At 47.1% G+C, this 26848-nt stretch overlaps 1 protein-coding gene across 2 annotated transcripts in view; it reads right to left on the reverse strand.

The window, feature by feature from the left end:
- HYAL1 (hyaluronidase 1) overlaps positions 1 to 26848 on the reverse strand; it is a 368981-nt gene that overhangs the window by 116914 nt on the left and 225219 nt on the right. The window contains exon 2 of one of the 2 annotated variants that reach the window (XM_085625098.1): positions 11748 to 11798. The exons of the other annotated variant lie outside the window; for it this stretch is intronic. Within the exon in view, the coding sequence (XP_085481224.1) occupies positions 11748 to 11798 (51 nt within the window). The remainder of the gene's footprint in view (positions 1 to 11747; positions 11799 to 26848) is intronic. 2 annotated transcript variants of the gene reach the window in all.

The raw sequence follows: 26848 nt of genomic DNA on the forward strand, positions 1-26848 counted from the left end.
GGCCCGTATCTCTTCAAGGAGTAACTCCATCGAGATGGTCGAAGAGGACTTGGGAGGCGAAGGTGGATCTTTTTTCAATCTCTTAGGCATCGTTTTTGCTGAAGGCTGAGAAGAGGCTTCCATATGCGACGTCATCTCACTGGGAGGTAGAGACTGGGAGGCTTCTAAATGGGCCAGTTCCGTGAAAAGCCTGGAGTTCTTAATATAATTGCGCTTATGGACCTTGCTGGAACAATCAGCCATCGACTCGTCTTATGAAGTGCAGGTTCACCGGGGACACACCGGAAGACTAGAAGCGAAACAGGCACCTTACGGGATCAAAAGAGCTTGAAAAATAAAAGAGAGGCAGCTAAAAAGAGTTGGCGAGAAAATATGCCAGGCCAGAAAGAACAAAAATACCAAGAGCCAGGAGAAGCAGAATGAAGTCCCAAAATGGCTGCCGGGTTTGAGGAGAACAAGAAATGTCCAATAAGTCACAAAAAAGCCGTACGAGTCAAGAAAAAGTCACCTGGAAATGCTTGGCTGTGGCATCTGTGTCGCCCATAGTGCTGTGAACAATGCAGGTCCGTTGAAATATCCAGGACTTCAAAGCGCGCTAAACGCGCTGCTGAGGGGATCTCGGGCATGCAAGAAACAAAATGGCAGTCGCGGCCGTTACAGAGCTACGACCGGGACCAAAAGGCACAGCAGAGTCGGAAGGAAGACCATCACAGCGGCATAAGTGGGCTCAGGACATGCCCGTCACCTTGAGACTGCAGAGGCTTCCCTTCAATGTTCGCGTGTGACGCGCGAACCGCCGGTGAACCCTGGTTCGGACGGAGCTCTACTCCGGCGCCGCCATTCTCCTCGGGCGCCTAGCCACGCCCCCAGGATCTGTACCTCCTAACACAGGAATGACTGAAATTTCTGCGAAAAGAAATCCACACTCTATATGTTAATATAGGAATATAATTTTTCCCTTCAAAATAGATTAAAACAAAACGCCTGTGTCTGTGGCTCGTGTCTAAACTCCATTGCCTGTGCATGAAAACAACACCTGCATCCTAATCAGTGGCCCATGTCTGTCTATCAATGTTGCATGAAACAGTTCTATAGAGAAGGCGCATTCCAGACACGTCGAATTGAAAACATTATGTTAACTTCCAACATCGTTTGTCGAAAATAATTTTAGTATATATTAAGGGCGGGGCCATTCTACGTCGCAGACCTTAAAAATAGCCAATAAACTTCTCGGACCTGAGATTCCCCCTGCCAGCTCTCTTGACTCGCTAAATAAGCAACGTCCTTTGCCCGATGCATTCTGTCTTGAACATTCATTTTATTACTATCAATCAATTAATCAATCAATCAATTTAACTTTATTCGAGTCATAGAAAGAATACTATAATTATAGGTTTTACATTTTAAATGAATTTTACACGTAAACTCAGACAGATTATGTTTCAATCTATGCACATGGGCAGCAAATGGAGTATATTTTAATTTAAAAATAATATTTTTTAATCAAGACTGAAGAGCTGCTGGGCACATGGGCACACGCGCTCCGACTACAGTGTTACATTTTCAAGTCAGTCTATTGTTTATGGTGTTTAACGATTTAGTGCATCAAAACTTTAAAGACGTCAATATTCTAATGGACATTTATCATTTAATGAAACGCGTTCATGTGCTAGGGGCATATTTTTTGCTCCACCCAAAAAAAGCATAGGAAAGCAACAATAAAATCAGGAAACAATAAATATGGATAAATACTGACTGAAATAAAAAATAAAATAAAAAATACTATGAAACCAAAAACCCTTTTCATAATCCAAAACAGGTGGCTTTCGGTGCACGCTCGTTGTCCTGAGCAAGCACCCTTGCGTCTGTGAGACTATTCTAGCCCCGGGCCAGTTAGCTTTCTTCGCCCCTAGACAGGTGGCTCCCGGCGTCGTCAGACTTATCCTACAGCACCCACCCCTCTTGGGAGAGAATGACCTGAATCTGACAGATATGACAACAGTGGTGCATCGTGTTGCAACCCTGAGTATGTCGTAAGCCTTGTCACCAAGATTGCATTTGGAGGGTGGGTCCTGCACAGAAGTCAGTGGGCGGCTGAACAACAATTACGACTTTTCTTTTTCAACTCTGAGTTAAATTACAGGAATGGCCCAATAGACGCATTAACCTTTCAAGCCCGATCTCTCTCAGCAGCTGCCTGTCCTGGCAAGTTGTTAATGAAAAAATGGCGTGGGGCCGCCATTGGCTGCTTCTCCAAGGGAAAATAAGGTGCGCGGCCGCTATAATAAAAGCGTGCATTGTTTGCAAAATAAATGAGCAAATAATACATTTTTAAAAGGAGCAAGAGCAAGTTCAGAAGATATTAAAGGCGCGTGGCCGCTTGAAAGTGGCCATGCGCCATAAAATAAATAAATAAATAAATAAGTGCGGCTGCGCTCTAAAGTAAATAAATACTTTAATAATATAAAAGTGGGCGGGTGCTGGAATGTCATGGGTGGAATACGGGAAGGGCATTAAAGAAAATAGTGGTCACCAACTTTTAAAGCAGACCGTATAACACCACCAGTAAATGGTCCAGTCGTTATGGGAGGTAACAAATGCCGACAAGGCGGTACCAAGGAGGGACTAACAAGCCAAATAACGACTCAGAAGCCAGCGTTTACGAAGGACAATGACACAAGCAAATGAAAAATGTCGGTGGAGAGTGGGCTGGACTTTCAGTGCACACCCTAATACAGCATGCCTCGCAGAGCAAGGCTCGACCTAAAAAGTGTTTTCATTACTGAATACATATGTGATAGTGTTATGTTTCAGCATTAAACACAGAAAAGGTGATGGAAGGAATGCTTGCAAATTCTCTAACCACTGCAATCACTCAGGGTAGCATTCCAACCCATCCTTTTTGCCCACTGTGCTGTATTAGATTAAACACAGCCATATGCAAATCAGTCTTGACCATGTTCCATGGGAACAGTCCAGGCCGAGCTGCCAGGCCAGGTCCTCTCTGAAATAGAACACAAGCAGCCCAAGGCCTGTGTCATGTAACATCCTAAGTGGGTCCCCTGCTCACTGTGCACTGGAATCAAGCGGCACACACTAAGGCTGATTTGTGGATGGATGGGTTTAATCTGAGGTGACATGGTGGGCAAAAAACGATGGTTTGGAATGCTAGCCCGAGCAATTACCAGTGGTTAAACTATTTGCAAGCATTCCCCGATCACTATTTGTGTGTTTGATGTTTTGTCACTTGCCGGGTTTGTGCTGAAGTCTGTGAGGGCATAGATTTTACCAAAACTTCCTCACAGAGATGTACTCAGTGCTCCGCTTAAGTCTGAGCTCTGTCCATTTCTGTCAGTGTGTGGTGGTGCTAGTCCACAAATTACATGTAAATGAAGTGATATGTCAGTTGTCCAAACTGCTGTATTGTAATACCTCTTCTGGAAATGGAAGAAGGTTTTCCACAGCTCATTAAGCCGTGACAGAGTTCCTCTCACATGACAGACTGGCTTCAGTGCAAGGACCATGCATAGCAGCTGTCTTGGAATAGATTTTTTTATAAAGTTTAAGAAAAGCAATTGATGTCACTGCCTTATGTGAGCACCCATGCGTATGGTGGCTATTTTGGGATACTTAGAAAGAAAAGGGTCCCAAGATGGCTGCTGTTCATATTCATGTACACATGCATGGGCCGCAATTTTGGAGTGGATTAAAAACCATTAAAAGATGGCTGCCTAGTGATAGTGCTATGGGTGTGTCACCAACCTGCTGAAATCAGCGCATCGGACAGCCCGTTCTTTGTTGCCTGGCCCGGAAGTCAGGCAAAAGGGAGGAGCCATGCCTTCACGCATGCCCCGGAACAAGAGGAAGACGAGGGGTCGCACCGGAGTTCAAAGGAGGAACAGGAGAGAAGCCAGCATCGAGAGGAAGGAGGGCGTGGGGTCGATGGGGAATCCGAGATCATCACTCGAGAAGGAGAGCGTGGAGAACCGGCCCAGCGAGAACCTATCTCGTCAAAGGAGGAGCGGGAAGTACATGTTCGGGACGGAGTCTCCTCACCACTGGTGCACAACAGAATCCCGCCGCGTCCCAGGAGGGGCTTGGCTTTGTCAGGTGCGTGCCTGGTTCTTCAGTAAGGAACCGAAAATGTAATTAACATTTTTTTAACAAAAGGGAGTAGGGAGGGGAGAAAGAAGGGGTGGGCAAGAGGAAAAAAGGAGGCACATAAAAGGAACCGGAGGAGGTAAACCTGAATACATAAAGAGAGAGAGAAAAGAGACAGATAATTTTGCTTCCAAAGAAAAGCATACAATGGCAATAAAATACTTAGGGGGATATTCACAAGGACTTATCTCCGATTTATCTCCACATTAACGCATCAAAAGTGTAGATAGACCTAACACCCCATTCACAAGCTGGTGCAAACTGCAGACATCGACAGTATTCCCGCGATAACTGCCCCAAAATTTATCACCACGGCAGACACCACCATCTAACCCTAATGAGATGCATAGTAGGCGTTTCCGTGCAAAAACACACAAAAACACCACAACACCACTTTCACAACGAACTGCCAGATCTGCGAAGCGAACCAAAAACAGGCGATAGGCCGCGTTACCCGCAGGTATTTAACACCTGCCTCAAGCAGGTGTAAAGACGGACGACTACCCGCAGTCGGCAATGGGGCCCCGCACAGAGCCACACCCGAAGGGCAAATGACACCATGGAGCTACTCATCATGCAGCTCGGATCCCCAACGGGGCCACAACACCCACCGCCACCACCCCCAGGACCGCCACCACCCCCAGGACCCGGACCAGCCCCCCCAGGACCACCACAGAGATGGTGCAGAGTAAGACAGGGGACCTACCAAAAATGCACCACTCTCACAGACCTAACGACCGCGGAAGTCATTGCCCACCACAGGCTCAAAAGGGCAACCATCCACAGCATCCTGACCCACATTGCCCACAGGCGACGGTACCAACTCAGCGGACAACCAACATTCCTCCGCAGACAAAGCTGCTGGCTGTGCTGCACCTGTTGGCCTCTGGTACCTTCCAACCAACAACTGCCAGAGTCGGAGGGGTCTCACAGCCAGCCTTATCAAAGTTCATCACACCTGTTCTGGATGCCATCCACAGCTTCATACCCCAGTACCTTCACTTCCCCAACACTGCTCAGGAACAGCTGGAGATAAAGCAAGGCTTCTACGCCATAGCCGGATTCCCGGCCGTGTTGGGGGCAATCGACTGCACACATGTTCCACTTGTGCCCCCTGCGGATACTGCACACCACTACCGCAACAGAAAGCATCAGCATTCCATCAATGTGCAGGCAATAGTGGACCACCGGGGACTCTTCACCAATGTCGTCGCCAACTACACAGGCAGTGTGCATGATTCCTTCATCTTCCGATAGTCCATCATCAACCAGCGCTTCCAGGATGGCACATATGGAACGGGACGGCTCGTTGGTAAGTGCCAAATCAACACATCACACACCCCAAAGCCACCAACACACAATGCACAACTGTGGGAATGCTCACATGACCAAACCACATACAACATGCCAAACTACACGACCACCTATCAGACACGACTACACCACTCCATGGTCATCTTGGGCTACCCCTGCACCCAATACAGACATTTCATGGCACCACAGCTACACAACAGCTGAACGTGTGGAGATGAGGAACGCAGCCATGTGCGAGGATGCAAGTGACACGTGAGTGGGAAAGTACACAACTAGAAGTGAGGCGTGGATGTGCAGGCTACATTGGAATGCAAACAACTGATATGTCCATGCAGACCACAACTGCTGGTGACTGGAGAGTAGTGAGCACTGGACGCAACCATGTCACCCTAGGCCGTGGGACAGATAGCGGAAGTGTCGCACGCTGCATCCCCCCTGTGTGCGTGAGTGTAGTGGGTTGGCCCTGAGTACGTCAGGGCTGTGCAGGGGTGTGGTGACAAACCCCGTTGTGCAGGGCGTGGACCACTCCCGAGAAGGCCAACGTCGCTGACAGTGCGGCGCCGCGCGGCCTGCCACGAGGCCGACACCGTGAGCAGCGGGGCCTGTGACCCTGTGCACCTGCTGCACCCCAAGACGCTGATGCACAGACCAGGCCTGCCTGCCCCAGTGCACCAGTGCCACACTGCTCACCTGCCGACACCGTCGTGTGTCAAAGAGGGCCCAACAAGTGCCGGTGCAAGCACCAAGCCCCAGTCCCGTGACCTCTGCAGCCTCCGCAGACCATCGTTGGCCCCCCGATGCTGGTCCACATCACTCCTTACTAATTTACATGCTCCACCGGCGTCCTCTTTGGCCCAGTAGGTCCCACATGTGGAACAGTGTCCTGAGTCCTGAATGGCAGTGACCCCAAATCCGTGGCAGCGGTCACAGCACAAGACTCCCTTAGATCAGTGAGGCATAATTCCATATCCCAAGCCTGCGACACGTGGTGCCACTAACCCTATTCAATGCAAGCCAGCGACACGTGGTGCCACTAACCCTGTTCAACGCAAGACGGCGACACGTGGTGCAACTAACCCTGTGCGCCAAGAGTGACCGTCATCCTCCTGTGGCCTGGGGGTTGTCATCAGCAACGGACAGGTACGGACTTGGTGTCTGGCCCGGGTCTGTGGCATTCATGTCTGCCATGTTGCCAGACACAGCTGGCATGTGCCCTCTGCATCATGCCCTGGGGGTAGGCCTCACATTCTCCCCATGACACTCCGCGGAAGGCACCCATGACACATGTGAGGCCCTGCTCTGCCCTCATGACCCTACCCCAGTCTTCCACAGGTCAGCATCCCATGCCGGTGGACCCGTGTCGGCCGCTGTGCATCCGGGGCCACTAGCCCTGTGCGACTCGAGTCATTCCCCGTTGTTGTACTGACATTGCATTTCTGAGTGCCTGATGACTGTTGGAGTTGTTTCCAGCACCAGCTACTCCCTAAGGGCTGGCTTACACTCACCTCACACACAGCCAGCACAGGCGTCACTGTATTAGTGGGCCTGCCATCACATCCTGCCGAACCAAGTATTGACTCTTTTCTCCCTGCACTGTCACAGGTGATCAAGGATATGCACTCTGCCCTTGGATGATGACACCCCTCTGAGACCCGGATGCACCCGCCCAGAGGCAGTACAATGCGGCCCACATACACACCAGGGGCATCGTTGAACGCACATTTGGCGTGTTGAAGTCACGTTTCAGGTGCCCGGACGGCACAGGTGGCAAGCTCCTGTACAGTCCGGGCATCGTGTGCAAGATGATCGTTGCATGTTGTGTGTTGCACAACATCTGTGTTCGCACCAATGCCCCATGGATCCCAGTTCCAGCGGTAACGAACAATGATGGTGACGATGGGGCATGTGGCCCACATCCCACTGCAGCTGCGGCAGGAATGGCCCGTAGGAACTCCATCATTGACACTTACTTCTCATGAGCACATCACATTGTGGCCGTCTATGGCAATCATGGGACAATAGAAGATGTCCAATTGCACTGCATGTATGATTAAAACATATTTGCAGGTTGTACTTATACATTGTCATGTTACATTTTCCTGCAGTTTCAGATGTGATTTGCCATGTTATGCACATTTGCGGAACCAGTTGTGTCCTGTGTTTAGTTGTGGAGAGGTTGCTGTTTGTACCGGGATGTTGTCAATGTCGAGGTGCACTTCTGCTTATGTGCGTATGCTGCACGATGGGCGAGTCGCTCCTGTGGCTCTGATTTGTCTGCCACTGGTCACTTTCATGCGGTGTGCCTGTCGGTTCTGTTCTTCCACGGTGTACATGTTGTCCTCTGCAGTCGGTCAGGGTGCATCCGTGGGACTCCGCTGTTGATGATTTTTTTTCTGTGGCATTTTCGGTATGCTGTTCTTGTGCCTTTTCTCACATTACACGTGAGTATTGCTGCCCTCGCGCTGGTTGTCACTGTTTTCTTATCGCGCTTTGGCCCATCGCAGGTTTTTTGGCGTTGGGGTTTGTGTTTTTACCTCCGTCGAGGTGGTTGTATCGTGAGCATTGGCCGCGGTTTCGGCAAACTATCACATGGGGCCGCTTTGTTGTGAATTCCACGTTGACACGGGGTTATTTTCCCGCGATAGGCTGCGATGTTGAGAGTTGTATTAAGCTACTCTTGCTTTAGTTATCACACGTTATTGTTATGTTATGTTATGTTAATTTATTTCTTCTATAGCGCTCGGCTACTCCAAGGAGCATCCCGGCGCTTTGATGAAGAATATCGGCAGGCAAAACAAGACATAACAACTAAAAAAAGCAGACAGACGAGAAGGATCAAGTTTATTTAGTAAAAAGTTTATTTAGTAAAAAGCCACGTTTTAAGCTATTTTCTAAAAGCAAGGAGACTGGGAGCCTGTCTGAGAGAAAGTGGTAGTTCATTCCACTCCTTCGGGGCTAGGTAGCGGAACGATCGACCTCCCATCCTTGCACGCCTGATAACCGGGACTGTCATTTTGGATAGACAAGATGATCTCAAAGACCTGCTGGGTACATATCGGGAGAGACGTTTCCTTATGTACTTAGGGCCAGATCCTTGTAAAGCTTTGAAGGCAAAAGTCAGGCACTTAAAAAGAATTCTTTTAGCGATCGGTAGCCAGTGTAAAGAATTCAGTAAAGCCGTGGCACCTGCTCTTCTCGGGAGCCCGTAAATAGCACGGGCTGCCGAGTTCTGGACCACTTGCAAACGGGTCAAAAGATATTTTGGTAGACCCAAGAAAAGGGCGTTTGCGTAGTCCAGTCGAGATCCGATCAAGGCCTGAACAATATTCTTCCTATGCTGGAAAGACACTAGAGGAAGAAACTTCCTCAGCATCCGTAAAATGCCAAAGCATTTACCTGAGAGGCACGAAACATGTGGCCCAAAGGACAATTCACTGTCCACAATCACTCCCAAATTTTTAGCCTTGAGAGACACGTTGTCAGGTGGAAACAGATCTTGTGGCCACCAAGCTTTCCAGTCTGGTTCACAGGTGCAACCAAAAAAGAGCAGCTCCGACTTATCGAAATTGCACTTTAATCCATTACACCTGAACCACTCAAAAACCGCACCAAGGCAATCCCTGATCTGTATGCCGTCGAATGACCCGCCCCTATCACAAGTGAACAGGAGCTGGGTGTCATCGGCGTAAGATACGATCTGGGCGCCAAAAGACTCCGCGACTACCGCCAGAGGGGCCATAAAGATGTTAAATAGCATGGGGCTAAGAATGGAACCCTGCGGTACCCCTACCTCTAGTGGAGCCATATCAGCGGAGAAAGGGGGCGCCCAGATCATTTGCCGGCGGCCGGCCAGAAAAGATTTAAGCCAATTCCACACCGTTCCCCGAATGCCGCTCTCCCAGAGTCTTACAAGGAGGCGATCATGAGGGACGGTGTCGAAGGCCGCCGACAGGTCTAACATTACCAACATGGCCCTTCCTCCAGAGTCGAGTACTTCCCTGATGGCATCCGTGACCTCGAGAAGAGCCGACTCCGTGCTGAAATTTGCACGGAACCCAGATTGCGTGTCATGCAACAGGTCGTTTCCTTCGATGAAATTGGAAATCGTCCGATGTGCAAATTTCTCGGCCACTTTCGCCAGGGCAGGGAGAAGGGAAATAGGCCTATAGTTGGCATGGATGAGGGGGTCCAAGGTAGGCTTCTTGATCAATGGCAGGATCAGAGCATGTTTCCATGCCTGCGAGACCACTCCCGTTGACAGCGAAGAATTCAGAAGGGGGTTCAGCAAGGCATTTAAAGCGGGTGCCACCTTCCCCAGATGTTTAGCCGGGCACGGATCAAGTGGAGAACCTGATTTCAAGCTTGACAAAAGCTCGAGAGAAGTGTCAAGGCATAGATGTGGAAATTGTAAAAGAGAAGGGCCTAGACCCTCCCTACATGAAGGGGGGGATGAGGGACCCACGACCGACTGAGAGCTAGGGTGGAAAAGAGAGGCTTGAATGGTTGTGATTTTACTGGTGAAGAAAGTTGCAAGCTGTTTTATCCATACTTCTGAATGAGTATGAGATGGTGTACAGATAGCTGGAGAGGTGAAATCCAGAACAACTTTAAAAATTTCTTTACAGCCATTTTCAGCCTCATCAATTCGACGCTCAAAATAGGCCTTTTTTTCATTCCAGATTGACTGGTGGTAGGCTTTAGTTATTGCTCGAAATTTCAATTTCTCAGTCATATCATAGGTCCGTCTCCAAACTCTCTCAGCTCTTTTACAACCCTGCCGCTGCTCCCTTAGCTGGGGAGTGAACCATGGGGCCGAAGCTCTACGTTCGCCTGATTTAAGCTTTTTTTCGGGGATTAAGGTCTGAAATCTGGCTGTCAGCCAATTCTGAAAGAGACTAAGATTCTCTTCCAAATTGCCCAAAAGAGGACATGGAACGGTGGTAAGGGCCTCAGATAACATATCCACCGAAAGCAGATGGAAAGGGCGCGAAGTTCGCGTGGTCTCTATTGATTCTCTCACCCGAGTAAGAGCAGTGGCAGGCACAAAAAAAGAGATCAAAAAATGATCAGACCATAATACTGGTTGTATGGACGTTATCGTAATAGATTTTGTTGAAAAAATCTGGTCAAGAGTATGGCCTTTGTTGTGTGTCGGTTTCTGCAGAAACGGAGACAATCCTAATGGAACTGTGATGTCACTGAGTTTCATTGCATCGAGGTCCGCTGTATTATCCATGTGAACATTGAGATCCCCAAGAAGAATACAATGCTCAGATCTGAGACAAGGGACTGAGAGAGCTACTTGTAGTTCATCAAAGAACGGCCCTGCAAGTCCCGGGGCTCTATACAGGAGAATCCCGGTACAAGCCTGGAGGGGGGAGAGCTGAAGGGTGAAACCCAAGGCTTCACATTCCTGAATATTCTCTACCGGGAAGGTTGAGCAGGGAATGTTTTTATTTACCACAAGAGCTACACCTCCCCCTCTGCCTGATATTCTATCCCTCCTAAAGATGTTGTATTCCGGAGGGATGGCGTTGTCTAAATCAGGTGCAGAGCAGTCACTCAGCCAGGTCTCAGTAAGAAATAGGCATGATATATTGGAATTCTGTAATAAATTCCAGATATCAAGGGAGGGACAGGTCAAGGATCTAGTATTAAGAAGAAGACATTGATAAGGGGCTGGAATATTGTCCAGCGCAGTTCCGATAGACGTTGGAAGACGCCAACCGCAAGTTGGACAACCTTTTCTTAAGGCCCGGCTGCCAGGAAAGAAAGAATGACATTGGCCACTAGGGGGGGCGTAAGGCAAGTAAGTCTGCCGAAATATAGCAAAACATATCTGTGAGATAACACAGAAGTACTACAAGCAAATACAAAAATAGGCACCCCACCGTCCAGCTCCGGCCGCTGCCGAGACGCTGACGGGCGCAGACGGGCAGGACTCTGGCAAGACTCTGGCAAAGCGGAGGCCGACCCGCTGCGCGATCCCGCTGCGCTCGGAGGACTGGTTTAAATAGTCCCTCCAGGTGGGGAGCAAAACGACCCTCCGGTACACCCAAGATGGCGCTGGAAGAGCGTCAAAGCCCTTCTCAAGATGGCGCCCGCTAGGAAGTAAAAAGAATTATTGTGAATATACCCCTTAGTGATTATTTTGGGGCTGCCTAATTCCTTTTGTTTATTGACTATTTTTAATTTGCTAACGAGCACCCTCCCTAGTTAGCACAATTCACCATCACTAACCCATATTCTAGAAAAGAAGGGCAGATACTTACCTGCTTCTCTGCTTCTATCAATGGTGCTGGCAGAGAGGAACTCCGAAGGACCTGGAAAAGAAGAAGACTCTTTGAGAAACAAGTGTGGAATTCAGTTTTTTGTCAACTAGTTAATTGTATATCTCTAAATAAAAGAGTGATAAAGATTCCCATAACTATCCTGAGTAGTCCTTAAACGCCGAAATCCCTGCTAACGATCACAGTGGCACAGTGTTCCATGGCAGTTGGAGCCCCAACAATATTAATAAAAAGAGGAGTGGAATGAAGAAGGTGTGGGGTACAAGGAGAAAGAGAGAAAAATAAGTCCCTTGCGCCTTGCAATGCAAGATCCTGACATCAGTATTGGAAGGAAAATGCTCAATGAGCCAACATGAGATGCAAATGCCCCTTTGGGCAAGACAAATCTAAGAATGGAGCCATTGAACCAGGAGGTGGCAGGAGGTGGCAACTAAGATTGAAAAGTAAGCCACTGAATCATAAACAGGGGCAGACCCATAGCCCACTCTAAGTATACATTGGATACAATAAATTGGTTGACTACAGACAGCTAAACTGTCTGTACGGAAGATTTAAATATAATTTAGCTTGATCTGCAGGTTTTTAATCCTTTACCCCCACAGTCACAAAAGAATACTTAAAATGCTGCTCTTGCCTGGGGCTGCTTGTTGTCCCTTGTGGACTTGCCAATGTCTGCATGCTCATAAATCTTTATACTATCACAAGCCACTGCCTGCTGAATCCATGGGCTAAAAGTCTGCATGTGCCTATTTACATCTTCTGATTTGAGGTGATGTGGTATGGGACTGACATTAATATGGGAGGTACGCTAATCCCCTAAGCATTATATATGATAAAGTACAACCTGTCTTATAGGAGAAGGATATTACAAGTCACAGACTTCCTTTATAAAGTCACGTTAGCTATGCGATTATTTGAAATACTTTCAATGTATGGCAGAGGGCATTTTATTCCTTATAATGCATGGTCACATTGCGTCTATTTATCTACCAGTATAAAAGCCTGTAGGCACAGTGCAAAACTGTGCTGCACTGTTCGAGTACTCCTTAGTATATTACCCCCTGTGTATTTAACTTGTGCCTAGAGCAGTAACTTCCTTGCTGCCTGTGCTTGGGCTGCACATGTCTGCCAGATACTGCGTCATGCAGTTCCAATACATAGAGGGCTCCTGTCCTGGACACTTCCTGTGCAATGCAGTTTCTGCACATGCAGGGTGCTTCACTCCCTCTGTCTTCATTACCCGCCAGTGTGATGTGAGTTTTACAGCTGCAAGGCTATGTTCTCCTCACCGCTCAATTCCTATTTGCAGTGGTCACTTTCCTCTTCCCTCATTTGTTTAGTTGTTTTTATTCCAAGCACATTGCTTGAGCTTATGTCTCAAACTCTGAGGTACCAAGGCAGGGTTAAACTGCACACTAAACACACAAATTCCATGATATTGAGCAGATAAGGTAAGAAGTGCAAAACACAAAGTGAAAGCAGTAGGACAAACTGTAAGGTTTATGTACTTCCTTATCACCTTCTGCTTAGGAAATGGCTCTATCCTTTGCTTATCACATCATCTGGTGTCTTACTTTGTCCCATAGACCATGTCTAATTGTTGTTGAAAATTTTTGGGTGGAATCTTTAAAACATTTATTTTTTATTTTCACAGGTAAAACGAGCATCCTGCTCTGATACTAGTAGACAACAATATCTAAGCATGATGTATTTCACCAACCTCTCATCAAATATAGTGACAATCATTGCAGTGCCCCATGATATAGTCATGTAATCAGTAACAAAACACAAACCTTAGGGAAGTTCAGAAACACCTGGTTTCAGATTCTTAATATATAACTCCTCCCCCACACCCTGCATAATTCACTTTTATTTTCATATACAAGACAGTGATAATCTTCCACTCCCAGAGACCAATGCGTTTTTCCATGTATATCCCAAAATGCCACATCGCATAGGTTGCATACTCCATATCCATCACATATGCCAGAAATGTGTTAGATGTCCCTTCCTCCCATCCAGCGCTGGGCATCGCATCTGTGGTAGCGTCATTTACTCCTAGGATATATGGCCTATGCTCATACTCATCTCCCCTTTACCAGTCGCTGCAGGTGCAGGTAAGCACGGTGGTCCTGTGGAGTGGGGCGGGTGGGGGGAAGTCGACAGATGATGGAATAGGTTTTATATATTTATTTACTTTGACCTATTCCGTCTTCTGTTGAATTCCCCCCCCCCCGCCCCCACCCTGGCCCTACCCACCCACTGTGCCCTAAAATCTCCCTTTATTACATCTTATATAATTTATTATTCCATCCTCACATCCAAAGCTGACCCTTACCCGGATGGTCAGTAAGGGACTAAATCAAGTCCGCTCATTCCACCACATTCTCCGCTAGCTTATCACCCTTCCAAACTTTCATCATTTGTGTCTCTTCCGCCACAGCCCATTTCATCATGTCCTGCACCCAGCTATCAATGGTCAGAGTTCTAGGGCAGAGCCCGTGTAAGGGAATCCATGTTTCGACCTGTGCTGCCCTCACTGCAAAGAATGTTATCTTCATACGTTCATTTGTTTTGGAATTATACCCAGCAAAAACTGCCTCATCATGGTAGGCGTTTGACTGCCTCTCTTACCTCCTCCAAGTAGCTGAACCACCTCCACCCAAACAATCGCCAATCAGTGGGAAATTCCAGGTGACAAGTATGAAATCGCCAATTCCACCCAACAACTTGTGCACCTTGAGGACCTATCTTGGTAAATCTCGCTAAGCTTGGCAGGCGTCTAGTATGTCATGTGAGCATAATTATATTGGATTGATTTAAAATGCGCATTGCTCGATACCGTCTTCACCGCTCTGCACACCCCACCCAGTCCTTATCAGTGAGTGCCTTCTTGAGATGTGATTGCCAGTTTCCCCTCACCATTAGTATCTCGGTGGGTCTATCAGTCCTGAATGCCCTACAGATGTTAGATACCAACCTGCTACACCCAGGAAGGGCCAACAGCCTAACCATCATCCGAGTGGGTTTCAGGCGCCAGCAGGAATAAGGTCCACATCCTCCTCGCCGCACGGGCGATGCAAACGTACTGGAGAAATTGTGCACCCCCAATGCCAAAATCTTCCTGCTCCCCTTCAAAGGTTACAACCATAGTTTCAGGATACAGGTCCACCAGGGTCCGTAACCCTCCCTGTTTCCAGCTCTCTACTGCCATAATAATCTCATCTCCCAGTTCTGATCCTCCTCCAGCCTCTGTAAAGCATGCTGCAGGTGGGCAGCTATATGATAAAGTTCCATGTCCGGGACCTCCAGTACACCCTTCTCCTATTCCTGCCTCAGTGTAACAAGTTTATCTCTGCGGTTTTGCCTGCCCAAATCAATTCCACCAATAATTGGCCCAGAGCCTTAAACTGTTACCGTGGCAGCAAATGCATACCATGAAGCACATACAGGCAGCGTGGCAGGAAGACCCTTTTGGCTAGTGCCACCCATCCCATTACCGACAATGGCAGTGTGAACCAGAATTTAACCGAAGAGTGGAGGCCATCTTTTACCCTGCCGATATTCAATCTACAAATCTCCACCTCATTCAACGTGACCCTAATGTCTAAGTATCTGAAGTCTGCCAGTAGTACCCATGGTACATTGATTAGTGCGTCTATCCCCTGCATCGAAGCCCGCTCATCGGGTATTTTTGTGAGGAATGCTGTTGATTTTAACAAGTTCAATCCATATTGTCATCTGGTGATCATTCGCAGTTGAGACAGAATGTATAAAATAGACTTGATCCCCCTGGTAGCGTTTTACTTATTCCTTATAAGTCAACTTTAAACAATATATTCACATTTGCTGAATCAGCATGTAATGCAGCGAAACATTCCTCTGTTCAATAAAATTGTTATTAATATTTGCACTCATATATACTCAGCATGTTTTCGGAGTGACCACATTTACATTTTGGTAAAGTGGCTTATAATGCTCCTCAAGGTCATCAAGGTGGCTGTTGGGACGGAAAAGTCCTCTGCATGGTAAAGATGTGTATCCCTGCCCTGAAGTTCACAGCTGTATTGTTGTCTGGATCTCTAATGCAGATTATTTTTGTCATAAGCGGACATGGATCATGCGTGTGCATCATGAAATAGGCCTGTCTCATGATTTGTGGTCTTCTTGGACTGTGTGGGGCACCCAAAGCACTATCCTCATAAAGGTCAGGGGCATAACTTAGTCACTGAAATATAGGGGGGGGGGTTGGAATCTCAAATTTCTCAACTAAAAAAGTGGTGGGCCTCAGGGTGGGTATGCGGACTTCATATCAAGTATATTTTGCCGCTATACATTTTGGTGCCTACACTGCGGTGCCTAATTAAGCAGTACTGCAGTTGGGTGGAGGTGGCGAAATGCCCATGGGCAGGATGGGGAATGGAACAGGGGGACGTAGGGCACTCCCTGTAAAAAAAACTAAAAAAAACACAAGTAAAAACGGCAATCACCACAGGACAAATGCCGGCATCAAGGGTGTGTTGGTTTTTGACAGGCGGTGAAATGTTCGCAAATCGCAGGGTGGTGGGCAAGATGAGCAAGGTTTGGGATGGACTGTTCCCATGAGGTGCAGGCTTAGTACTGATTTGCATAAGGAGGGCCTCTGTCTGCAGTGGCACAGTGGACAAAAAACGATGGGTTGGAATGCTACCCAGAACTATTGCCATAGGTAGGCTATTCACAAGCATTCATTCTATCACCTTTTGGGTGTTTGATTACCAGTAGTATGCCTAGAAACCTGAGACTGTTGCAGCTTTCCAAGCCTACTACTGCAATGTTTGTGAATTCCAAAACATAGTAAATTTATACTCATTCAAAAGTACTTCTATGGCTGCATTTTTACTACTTTCTACTCTAAACAATTAATTATCTAAAAGCTCTTATGTAAAGGACGAGAAAAACCGACACAGTTTCAGCAGACCTAGCTCACTGCCCACAGACTCCACTACCAAATCAAGAATGCATTTGAACAGTATCATACCCCAAACACCACCCCTGAAGCTAAGGCCCTGCTGGTCCCACCTGTGCCTGGTAGTTATCTCTGGGAGCTCATGACTACTGTCACGTACAACACAACGGCCTGGAGTCCCTGCCCTGGGATCACTTATTTTAAATATATTCTCACTACACACACTTTTCTTCATCTCTGCTACGAGAAGCCTTGATGGTAGAGTTGTCAAATCGTTGCATGTAGGCTGGGCTCCATGTTTCAAGTCTTCATCATTTACAAATGACTTTAGCAAGTGACAAATGACAGAATGTTCTAAGCCTGAGATGCAAATAGAGGTAGGTGCGCCAGCAAATTAATAGGGCAAGACATATCAGAGCTGAGCCAAGGGTCTGGCTTGGCTCTAAGAGTCCATGCACAAGCCAAGCCATGAAAACATTTGGCATGTATGGCATGCAACAAACAAAATGTAAAAATATTATACAGTCTCTTCAAAATTCAGAAAAATGTATTCCTTTAATATGCAGAAGCATTTCATCTTAGTACATCTGATATCACTGCACCAACATACATTTATTAAAAGTGATTAAACATGAACTTACAAACATTGTTGGGTTACACGGTGGGGGAGGCGCACACTTCAGGTTAGCTCTGGTGGGTTTGGTCCGTAGTTGCACTACAACAGGTCATTCTTGTTGGTGTTGTATGGGGGGTCGATATGGGTGGGGTAGGGGTTATTGTGGGGGAGTTTTTGTGTCTTTTTTATTAGTTTAGTCATGTCACATGTTTGCCTACCATTCTTTTTGACACATGGCGGACAGCAATCTGCATTTATACTGCAGCCTTTGATGTGACCACCCCCTTGGCCCGATGATTAATACACAGTCTCACGCTCACTTGGAAAGACTCACTGTACTCTCATGGAATGTCAGTGGCATGTTGGATAAGATCAAGCGAGGGATGGTCCTGAAGGCGGCACACAAGTATGACCCAGACAAATTATTATCATAAGAAATGCATCTGGTGGGCAACACTATCCCCTTCTTGGCACTCAGGGGGTTCTCACAGGTGTTCCACTTGGGGTTCCACCATGGTTCGAGAGGAGCAGCCGTTTTAGTGAGTCACTACGTTCCCTTTCTGCTGCCAATGGTGTGGCATGATAAACTGGGGTGGTATGTGGTGGTGATTGGGTTCTTGCAGGGCTCTCAATTGTCCTTAGTGTGCATCTACCCTCCTCCTTCCCTTGAACGTGGAGTTTAGCATGATGCTGATCCGGCCCCTCATGGAGCTTCTGGCAGCCCACATTGTCTTGGGGAGGAGGGTACCTTAACAAAGACCTTTATGCGTAACATGTATCTCCCAGATGTCTGGCAAGCACACCATCCAGTTGAATACTGCTATAGTTTCTTCTCTCATACCCATAAGACCTACTCTTGACTTAATTATTTGATGCTTCCAAAGGCAGAGAGCCATCGAGTACTCAATGCCCGAATCGTGGCACGAGGTTTGTCGGATCATTCGCATGTACAAATCACATTCATGTGGGGGCCTAAGAGGTGCAGTGGGATGGCACCTGAGTCATTGGTGCCTGCAAGATAGGGACTTCCGCAAGGCCTATATTCACATGGGGAAAAGGTACCTTCCGGAGAATAAAGGGTGAGTGGAATTTTCGGGAGTCCAGTGGGAGGACTTGAAGGCCACCATGCGTGAGGACATTATCAGCTATAACAAAGGTCAGAAACGCCAGTCCCAACAACAAATCTCAGATTTAGAATATCGCATCTGTGAATTGGAAAAACAGTTCCTTGCTGAAGCGGCGGACTCGACTTTGAGGAACCCTTTGCATGCCCAAACACTATTATGCCAGGAACATATGCAAGAGGCTCGGGCTGCGTTGTTGGCTATGTGCAGTTGGGTGTATCAATGGGGTGATGAGGCTAGTAAGACCCTTCATTGGGCTGTGCACGCCCCAATACGCCAATACCTCCATATCTTATATTGACACAGACAATGGTCTGCGCGTAATATAGCACAAGCCTTTGCCTCCTCCTACCAATGAAAGTATAGTGCTCAACTGAGAGGAGGGAAGATCTTTGGAGCTTCTTAGCAGGCCTCCTGGTGACCAAGCTGGAGAGAGTGGATAGGGAAATACTGGAGGCTGATACCACCACGGAGGAACTGAGAGCAGACCTGGAACAGCTTCGGCAGGGCAGGGCACCTGGTCCCAACAGGTACCCAGCAGAATTCTTGAAACTCATGTGACCCCAAGTTGGCCCGTTGTTACTGTGGGCCTTCCAGGAGGCCATGAAGAAAGACCGACAACCTTGGGGCCTTTCGGCAGTGGACATTGTAGTGCTTCTGAAGCCAGGCCATGCAGGCACCTGTTGTAAGGAATATCGGACAATCTCTTCACTAAATATCAAGATAGAAATCTGTCTGAAGTGCTGGCCAATAGGTTGTTGGGGGTGATTGGAAAAGTAGTCCACCCCAACCAGTCTGGATTCATGCCCTGTAGAGCCACCAGGCACAATATTGGGCGTATCCATAACGCCATTGAGATGAATGCCAGCCTTCCTAGGCACTAGGCTTTACTTATGATTGACTTCCAAAAAGCGTTTGACTCAGTGGATTGGGAGTATCTTTTCACATTTTTGATGCATCTACAATTTGGCCCCAAATTCATGTTATATTTGACTACTATATACTCAACTCAAAGCTTGGGTATGATTGGGAGACGTTGTCACCCCCTGGTTTCCCATTGAGAGAGGCAACCGGCAGGGATGCCTGCCTTTTCCATTGCTTTTTGCATTAGCAATAGAACCCCTAATCACATGGGTGAGAGTAGATACATTGTTCCGCAGCTTCCAGTTGTCACCAACAATGAGTGACAGAATCTCCCTGTACACCGATGACGTTTTGCTCCTCTTGGATGACCTCCTCAGCCCAGGTCCACGAACGTTGCAAATTGTAGACATTTTCAGTTCCTACTTGGGCCCCAGAATTAATAAAGGCAAGTTGTCTATATATCCTATTTCCCACCATACAGCGGCAATACCACGGGTCGCAAAACTACAGTTACTCCCACAGGGGTTTAAATACCTCTGGGTGTACATCGCGGAAGACAAGACATGGTCATATGACCGTAACCTCTGCTCTGAACTGCAGAGACTGGCTAGGGATATTAGATTCTGGAAATCCTTTCCACTGTCACTGCTGGGCCGCTAAGCAATTTTCAAGATGGTATCCCTGGTGAGATTATTGTACCAACTTCAGAATTTCTCCATCCCAGTACTGAAAACATTCTTTGTGAGGGCTAATGCTCTGCTACGGGAACTCCTGTGGAATGGCAAAATGCCTTGGATGTCCCTTGCAAGATGTTGTAGACCTAAATTGAGGGGGAGGCCTCGTCACTCCAGACTTGACATTGCACTATAGGGTGGCGCATCTGCTGGTGCTCAACGACTGGTGATTAGAGGAATTTCGGACACCTGGCCTACCGGTGGAGGGGTGGGTCATAGGTCATGACTGCCTTCCACACCTGCTGTATGGCAGCAAAGACCCACATAATATGTTGGGCTCCACACGAATGGTGCTAGCCACATGGAAGGAGGTCACAAAGATTATGGGATGGGATGGTCAGCTGATGGTAGAGGCGATGGTAGAGGCCCCACAGTGGTGAGGGACTAGACTGCCACAGGTGGCGGCACTCAGTGGGTTTGCCAAATAGGACGCTATTGGCATTACAACACTCAGGGACGTCATTAAAAAGGGGTCCCTTAAGACCTTTTCAGAACTGCAAATGGAGTATCAACTCCATCGCTCCCAGTTTTTCGTTACCTTCAGATCCATCATGCACTCACCCCATTTCCACCCAGAGATACTAAAATCCTGTCCTATTCTCCTCTGGACGTGAAGATTCCATTGACTAACATTAGTGGACACAAACTATTGGCTATCTATCAAATGCTGCTGCCCCACCAGCCCGACCTCATGGAGAAAGTGAGAGGGGTTTGGTCGAGATACCTAGGTCAGTTGAATGACGAGGACTGGAGTGAGGCAGTGCACCCCGAGCGAGGCCGTATTAGACTCACAGTACCACCTCTTTCAACACAAAATACGCCACCTCACATTCCTCACCTGGATGCAACTCTCACATATGGGTCTCATTAGTTCTGGGCACTGCTTGCGATACAGCGCTGACAATGGGAATTTGGAGCACACTTTTTGGGGCTGCACCGCACTGTCACACTTTTGGGAGAGGGTGCAGGGGACTTTGCTGGGTTTGATGGTTGCCAATAGAGATATCGCAAGGGTGTGGAAGAGTGCAGATGCCCAATCTAGAGAGTGTTGGGCTAAGGACATGGATTTCTTTATGGGCCTGGAGCGCCTGATCTATCAAGCTAGAGAATGCCCTCATAAACATATTAAAATGTGGAAGGACTGGGCCGACCATAGAGGGATTCAGACAGGGGCAGCTCCTCCGTTGAAGCTGAGGAGCGTTGCCCCACTTAAATGCCCCCTAGTCCTGAGATGAAAAATAAAATGGTAATTCATTTAATTAATTTTCAGACTCCTGTACCGAACCAAGAGTCAGGACAGGGTGGGGCTTAGTGAGAGCAGCAGCACGGAGTACGGTGGGCTGTATGTGCACTTTTCAACGTGCACATGTCCCTTTGGCTAGCCAAACTGTGACAGCCAGCTAGGCATGCGCACTTTGAAACCTCTAACCAAGACAGCTGGGTTACAGCTAGTGCAGGCCTCCTGAGCACTTGGGGCACCGAGACAGGCCACTCCCTCCAATCAGGGCGCATCTCCCATGCTGGTGAGAGCAGCACCAGGATTGGTCAAGGGAGTTGTTGGGACCTGCAACTGCAGTCGCGCGGAGGTCCAGAGTGAGGAGATCCTGTAGTGAGGTAAAAGTTTTTAAATATATATTTTTTTGTTTTGTCAATTATATTTGAACTCGCCCACCTCCCTCCCCGTAGATGCCAGCTGCCACTGCTCGCTGAGGCCTTGGCTCCTTGACAAAGAGCTGAACTTTCTCCTATGAGCTTGTGTCAGGTTGAGTTTTGGGAGGGGGGTGTCTAGACTCCTCAGCCCGCAGTGGGCCCTGGGTCTGCTGTGGCTAATGGAAATAGGCTTTCTGACCTATGGGACATATGTAAGCGGCAGGAGGTGGATGTGTGGAATGACAATGTAATTGTATTTTCATCTCTTGTAAGCTGTATGCCAAGCTTGACATTTGTTTTGTTCTGTTTCATGTAAAATTTAATAAAAAGTTTTTAAAAAAAGAACAAAAACATTATTGACTCGACCACCAATGACAATACCATTAGTGAACTAAGAGGCAAGTCAGCAGTCATGTAAACCCTAAACGTGGCCTATATTTGTATTGTCGATGGAGCAATATTACAGACTATTAAATCAAATATAAGAGGTACTTTTATAGCACACATCCTGAACTCAAGTATTTAGTATTCCTGTCATGTGATAATAATGAAAAAGGCGGCTCTGTGGAATTAAATGATAACCTAGGATCATTCAATTTGAAAAAAGCAGGGAATCCCTATTGATTTCAAGATATCTGGTTTCACATTTGAAATTGATGTAAAACGGGGGTAGGGGGGAAGGAGACAGATAATAACCAAAGGTCACTGTTTTGGCTTTTATTTTTGGTTCTTGGCAAGAAGTATCGACACAGAAATACCAGCCTCCCACACACCAACTACCAAGCCAAGAATGCATTTATTTGGTGGTGGGGAGGTTATACCCCAAACACCCCCTGAAGCTGCACTCCTGATAGAGCTGGAAGGCTACCGCCTTCACCAGGAGTTAATCAGCATGAGCGCAATGGTGGCAGCATACCGTGTAGTGATCAGTAGTAGTAAAGAAGGTTTTTTTACCCTGTGCCACTGAAGTGTGGGCCTACAGGCTCACTCACAAAAGTTCAGCTGCAGTGTGCTTAACTCACTCTTGGCCTACATCAGGTAGCTGTGAAGTGCAACAAGCCAGGAGTTTTCTGTTTGTGGAACAATTTAATTTTTTCTGGCCCTTAAATTTGGCATGTTATGAGCTTAAGTTTCAGTCGCGGCTCGCATGACTCGCGGGTGAGGGGGTCATGCGGGGGTCTGCGTGGGGAGAGGGGGTTTAAAAAAATCTTACCTCACCGGGTCCCGCGCCGCCTCCGCTCCTGGCCATGTCCCGCGTTTTTCCTGCTGCTTCAGGAGAACAGGAAACAGGCATCCTCCCTCCCCTCCCCCAAGCCAATCACACCGCTGCAATGGTAGCATTGTGATTGGTACGGACTGCGCCCAGTCGGGCGAGGTTATTTTCTCTATGTAGGCTGCATGCAGCCTCCATAGAGAAAATGCAGAGTGTGCATGACTGGTTTGGTCGACCCCAGAGGGCTGACCAAACAGTCAGGGCCCACAGCATTGGGCAAACTACTCCTCCCCGACCCGCCCGCCCCCAACCAGGCATACCATTCTGCTTTCTCGCAGCACGAGAAGCAGAAACATAAAATGGTATTTAAAATACCATTTTATGTTTCTGCCTCTCTCACTGCGAGAAAGCAGTGGGGCGACGCTCTTCCCCACTGATGGGGAAGCTGCCTATGTTAAGTTTTCTGTTACATGGAAAGTTCATCCACTATTTTATGTTTCAATCATTAGAAGCATATTGTGAGAATGTTTTTTCATATTAGGCTGTTTCATCATATTTGTCTTTTGTTTTTGGTGTTTTTCATGTTATTTTTGTTCAACGGAAGTATCTGCTTGAAGTTATTTTGAATTCGAGGACCTATTTTGGAGAAGCTAAATACATTGTGGCTACAGCTCCTGGGAGTCTGCCAAGCATTTTCAGGCTTTCTTTCTATGTGAGTTTCTGACCTATTGAGGCCTGGCCTAAGGGTGGCTGGTCACTGCAGTAAGAGTAGTGAGGAAACACAAGGAAACAAGCATTTGCAAAGCCAGTAGGTCTGGCATTAGCAAACCTGGGACTTTTTTAATCATATGAAATATATATATTAAAAGTTTGAAATTATTAAACATTAAAACTGCTGCCATATAAGGTGGCATGTGTATATTTACCTAAAAGTAAGTAAAAGTAATTATTAATGCTATATCACGAAAATAAATGTAAACAAGAATATGTGATCACTGACAGCGAAGAGAACCAATGGCTGAAGTGGGAAAAACCATTGGCCCACACAGCAGGTTGCTGTGGGTGGAAGCAAAATACGAATGACACTTGAACCGACCAATGGATGAAGAGGGCTGACCAGAAGCCCTTCATTGTACATTTTTCTTAGAACAGTTTGGAAAACATAAACTGGTGATACTGTTATGCCTGCCTTTAGGTCAGACCTAAAAATATTATGTACTAAGAAAGTGCCTGAATGGCAGGCAACAATTGAGGATAATATAAAGAATCTTATCAGAGGAACATTTTTGCAGGAACATCACTAAAATAGTGATGCTTAACTACTCTAACTAAGTTAAAGGAAACGAGGTTGTTGGTCCCAACCCATCGGAATATTGTTTGACTAATGGTTTGTCATCTGCCTGGAAAGAAGACAATGTGTCTGTAGACAGGATCAATAGACAGAGCCAATACCACCTGCCTCCGAGGAATCAATTAATTGTGGCAGCCCAAATCGGCGGAACATACACTTTTCGGCAAAAACTCAGACTTCATAGTTTTTTGTTGCAGAGTTTTATATAGCGCGAACTTGACCCGAATCGGGCATCAGAACGGGTACCAGAGCGCTTTACATAGCACCAGTTACGTTACATGAGGACACAAGTTCATTTTCGTTAGGCACAGGGAGATTAAGTGATCTGCCTGGAATCACAGGATGTTCAGCGTCATTGCCGAGACTCGAACCCAGTTCCCCAGATTCGAGGTCGACCGCCCTAGCCATTAGGCCAAAGATGTGTTTCTTCTCTGCGGATTTAGGACATTATGAATATATATGTTTGAAATATCGGAAATTGCCTGCAGAGTTTCTGTCCCTGCTAGAATTTCCGAGCAGAGTGACACGTGTCAGAATATCAGAAAGGAAGGATTGACAAGGGCCCTGAAAGTAGACTGACAGCCCATACCACAGTCTGGCAATGCTGCAGGCACTGACTGAGTTAACCCTTCATTTTAAAAGCAGGTGGGCTCAGCGAAGTTGCAAGGAAAGGGTCGCTGTACCTCGGGAGGCCTGAAAAATTAGACAGCTCAAGCCACAAATAATCTAGAATTAAAAAAAAAAATAGTAGCTGAGACGAATCCGTGAGGTCCGAAGAAACAGACCAGAAATGCCACCATGAATGGAAAATTGCCCAGAGAAGGGCAATGAAGCATAGCGTCAGGAATGAAATGAACAAATCATGGATAATTGTCTCTAGTTTACAATCCATGCTTCTTGCCCATCCTCTTCCCCGCACCCCAAAGATCGCCTCTAGATCAAAGTTTCTCTCATCATTATCTCTCTATTTTAAATAACTCTTTCAACTTTAAACTTGCATCGAACTTCACCCTGTTCCCACTATATTTCTTATTCATTTCAAAGCCTCTTCTAGGCTTAATTTATTTATTTATTTACTGCCCCAGTTAGTGTTTGAGTGATTTGCATGGAACTAGTGGGAGGCATTTGTCAGATATTTTTACAAAAACAACAAAGGGGCAAGGAGGGGAAGGAATGAATCCCTTCGGACAATGTATAAACCAGTTTCTCTATATCTCATGTTTTTTACCCATGTGCTCATTTGTACCGAACAAAAGCAAATGATCTGACGTGAAAAAAACATCCATTTATATGTTTAGGATTTTTATAAAGCGCCCACCACTCACCACTTAGGCCACTTCATGGCGCTGAAACATTTCTGGGCTGGGAAAGGTGTAGTGACTAACAATGACCATGCCTTGACAGCATGTAGCTAAATGATGGCGTTTCCTGTGCCATTGCCACAGTGATGATGGAGGCTTAAAGCTAATGCACTTACAAGTCATTGATGGTCATGTATTCCCACTCAGAAAATGCCCAAGCCGGTCTGTCATCAGTGTCGACCCGATTACAAATTCCAGTTGATCAGTTGCAAATTATGGGCAAGATGTACGACGGATTTTTGCATGCGCAAATGGGTTTTAGTCCGTTTTGCGCATGTAAAAAACCTGTGGCCTATGTACTAACCCTATTTTGCGAGTCGCTAATTAAATAGCGACTCGCAAAATATGGTTAGCGACTCACTATTAGAAAGGGGCGTTCCGAGGGCGTCCCTTCCTAATAGCGAGTCTGAACCCAATGTAAGAATGTTTTGCTACCGCAATAGTGGTCGCAAAACACTCGCAGTTTACCACCCTCTTCAAGATGGTGGTAAACCATTTGCAAATGGGAAGGTGTCCCCAGGGGACCGCTTTCCCTTTGTGAATGGGTGCGCAAACATTTTTTCAGAGTAGGCAGTGGTCCCAGTGACCACTACATGCAGTGGCGTAACGAAACTTGAGGGGGTCCCCCTGCAAGGCACATGGAGGGGCCCCCTCCAACTCAATCAGGAGCTCTGGGTGCTGTGCTGGGGGACCCCTCTGGAGCTTGGGTGCTTCCCCTCACCGCAGGAGCTGCAGGGCCTATGTTATGCCCATTCAATGAGGTGCAAAATCACATTTGGTACAACATAAACAGGAGTAGTGTGACACTAGGGTGACCAGGTGTCCCGGATTTGCCCGGATGGTCCCGTTTTTTCGACAGTTGTCCAGGCAGATTGCGGTAAAAGTGCCTCATGTCCCGTTTTTTTGAGAGGGTACTGAAAACTGTGTGAGGCTCTTTTTTTAGGTGTTCCAAAGCATGGCTAGTAAGCAGCTGTTATGAGTAATCAATTTAATGCTGGACCCGGTGGCTCGAGGCATTGTAGGTTCCTAACGGGTGCCGAGCAGCGAGGGCGGTGTGCCATATTTGCTCGCACCTCCACCCCGGGATCCCTGAGGCGACGAACGGTCTTGCCTCACAAGTAAACTCGTTTCTCTCCACCATCATATTTTTTGGCGGATTTTTCCTGTGTTTATATATTATTTTTCACACAGCAGCCCACGGGAGGGTGAACCTTAGCGCGTT

The sequence above is a fragment of the Triturus cristatus genome, chromosome 9 (genome assembly GCF_964204655.1).
Source record: "Triturus cristatus chromosome 9, aTriCri1.1, whole genome shotgun sequence".
Classification (NCBI taxonomy): domain Eukaryota; kingdom Metazoa; phylum Chordata; class Amphibia; order Caudata; family Salamandridae; genus Triturus; species Triturus cristatus.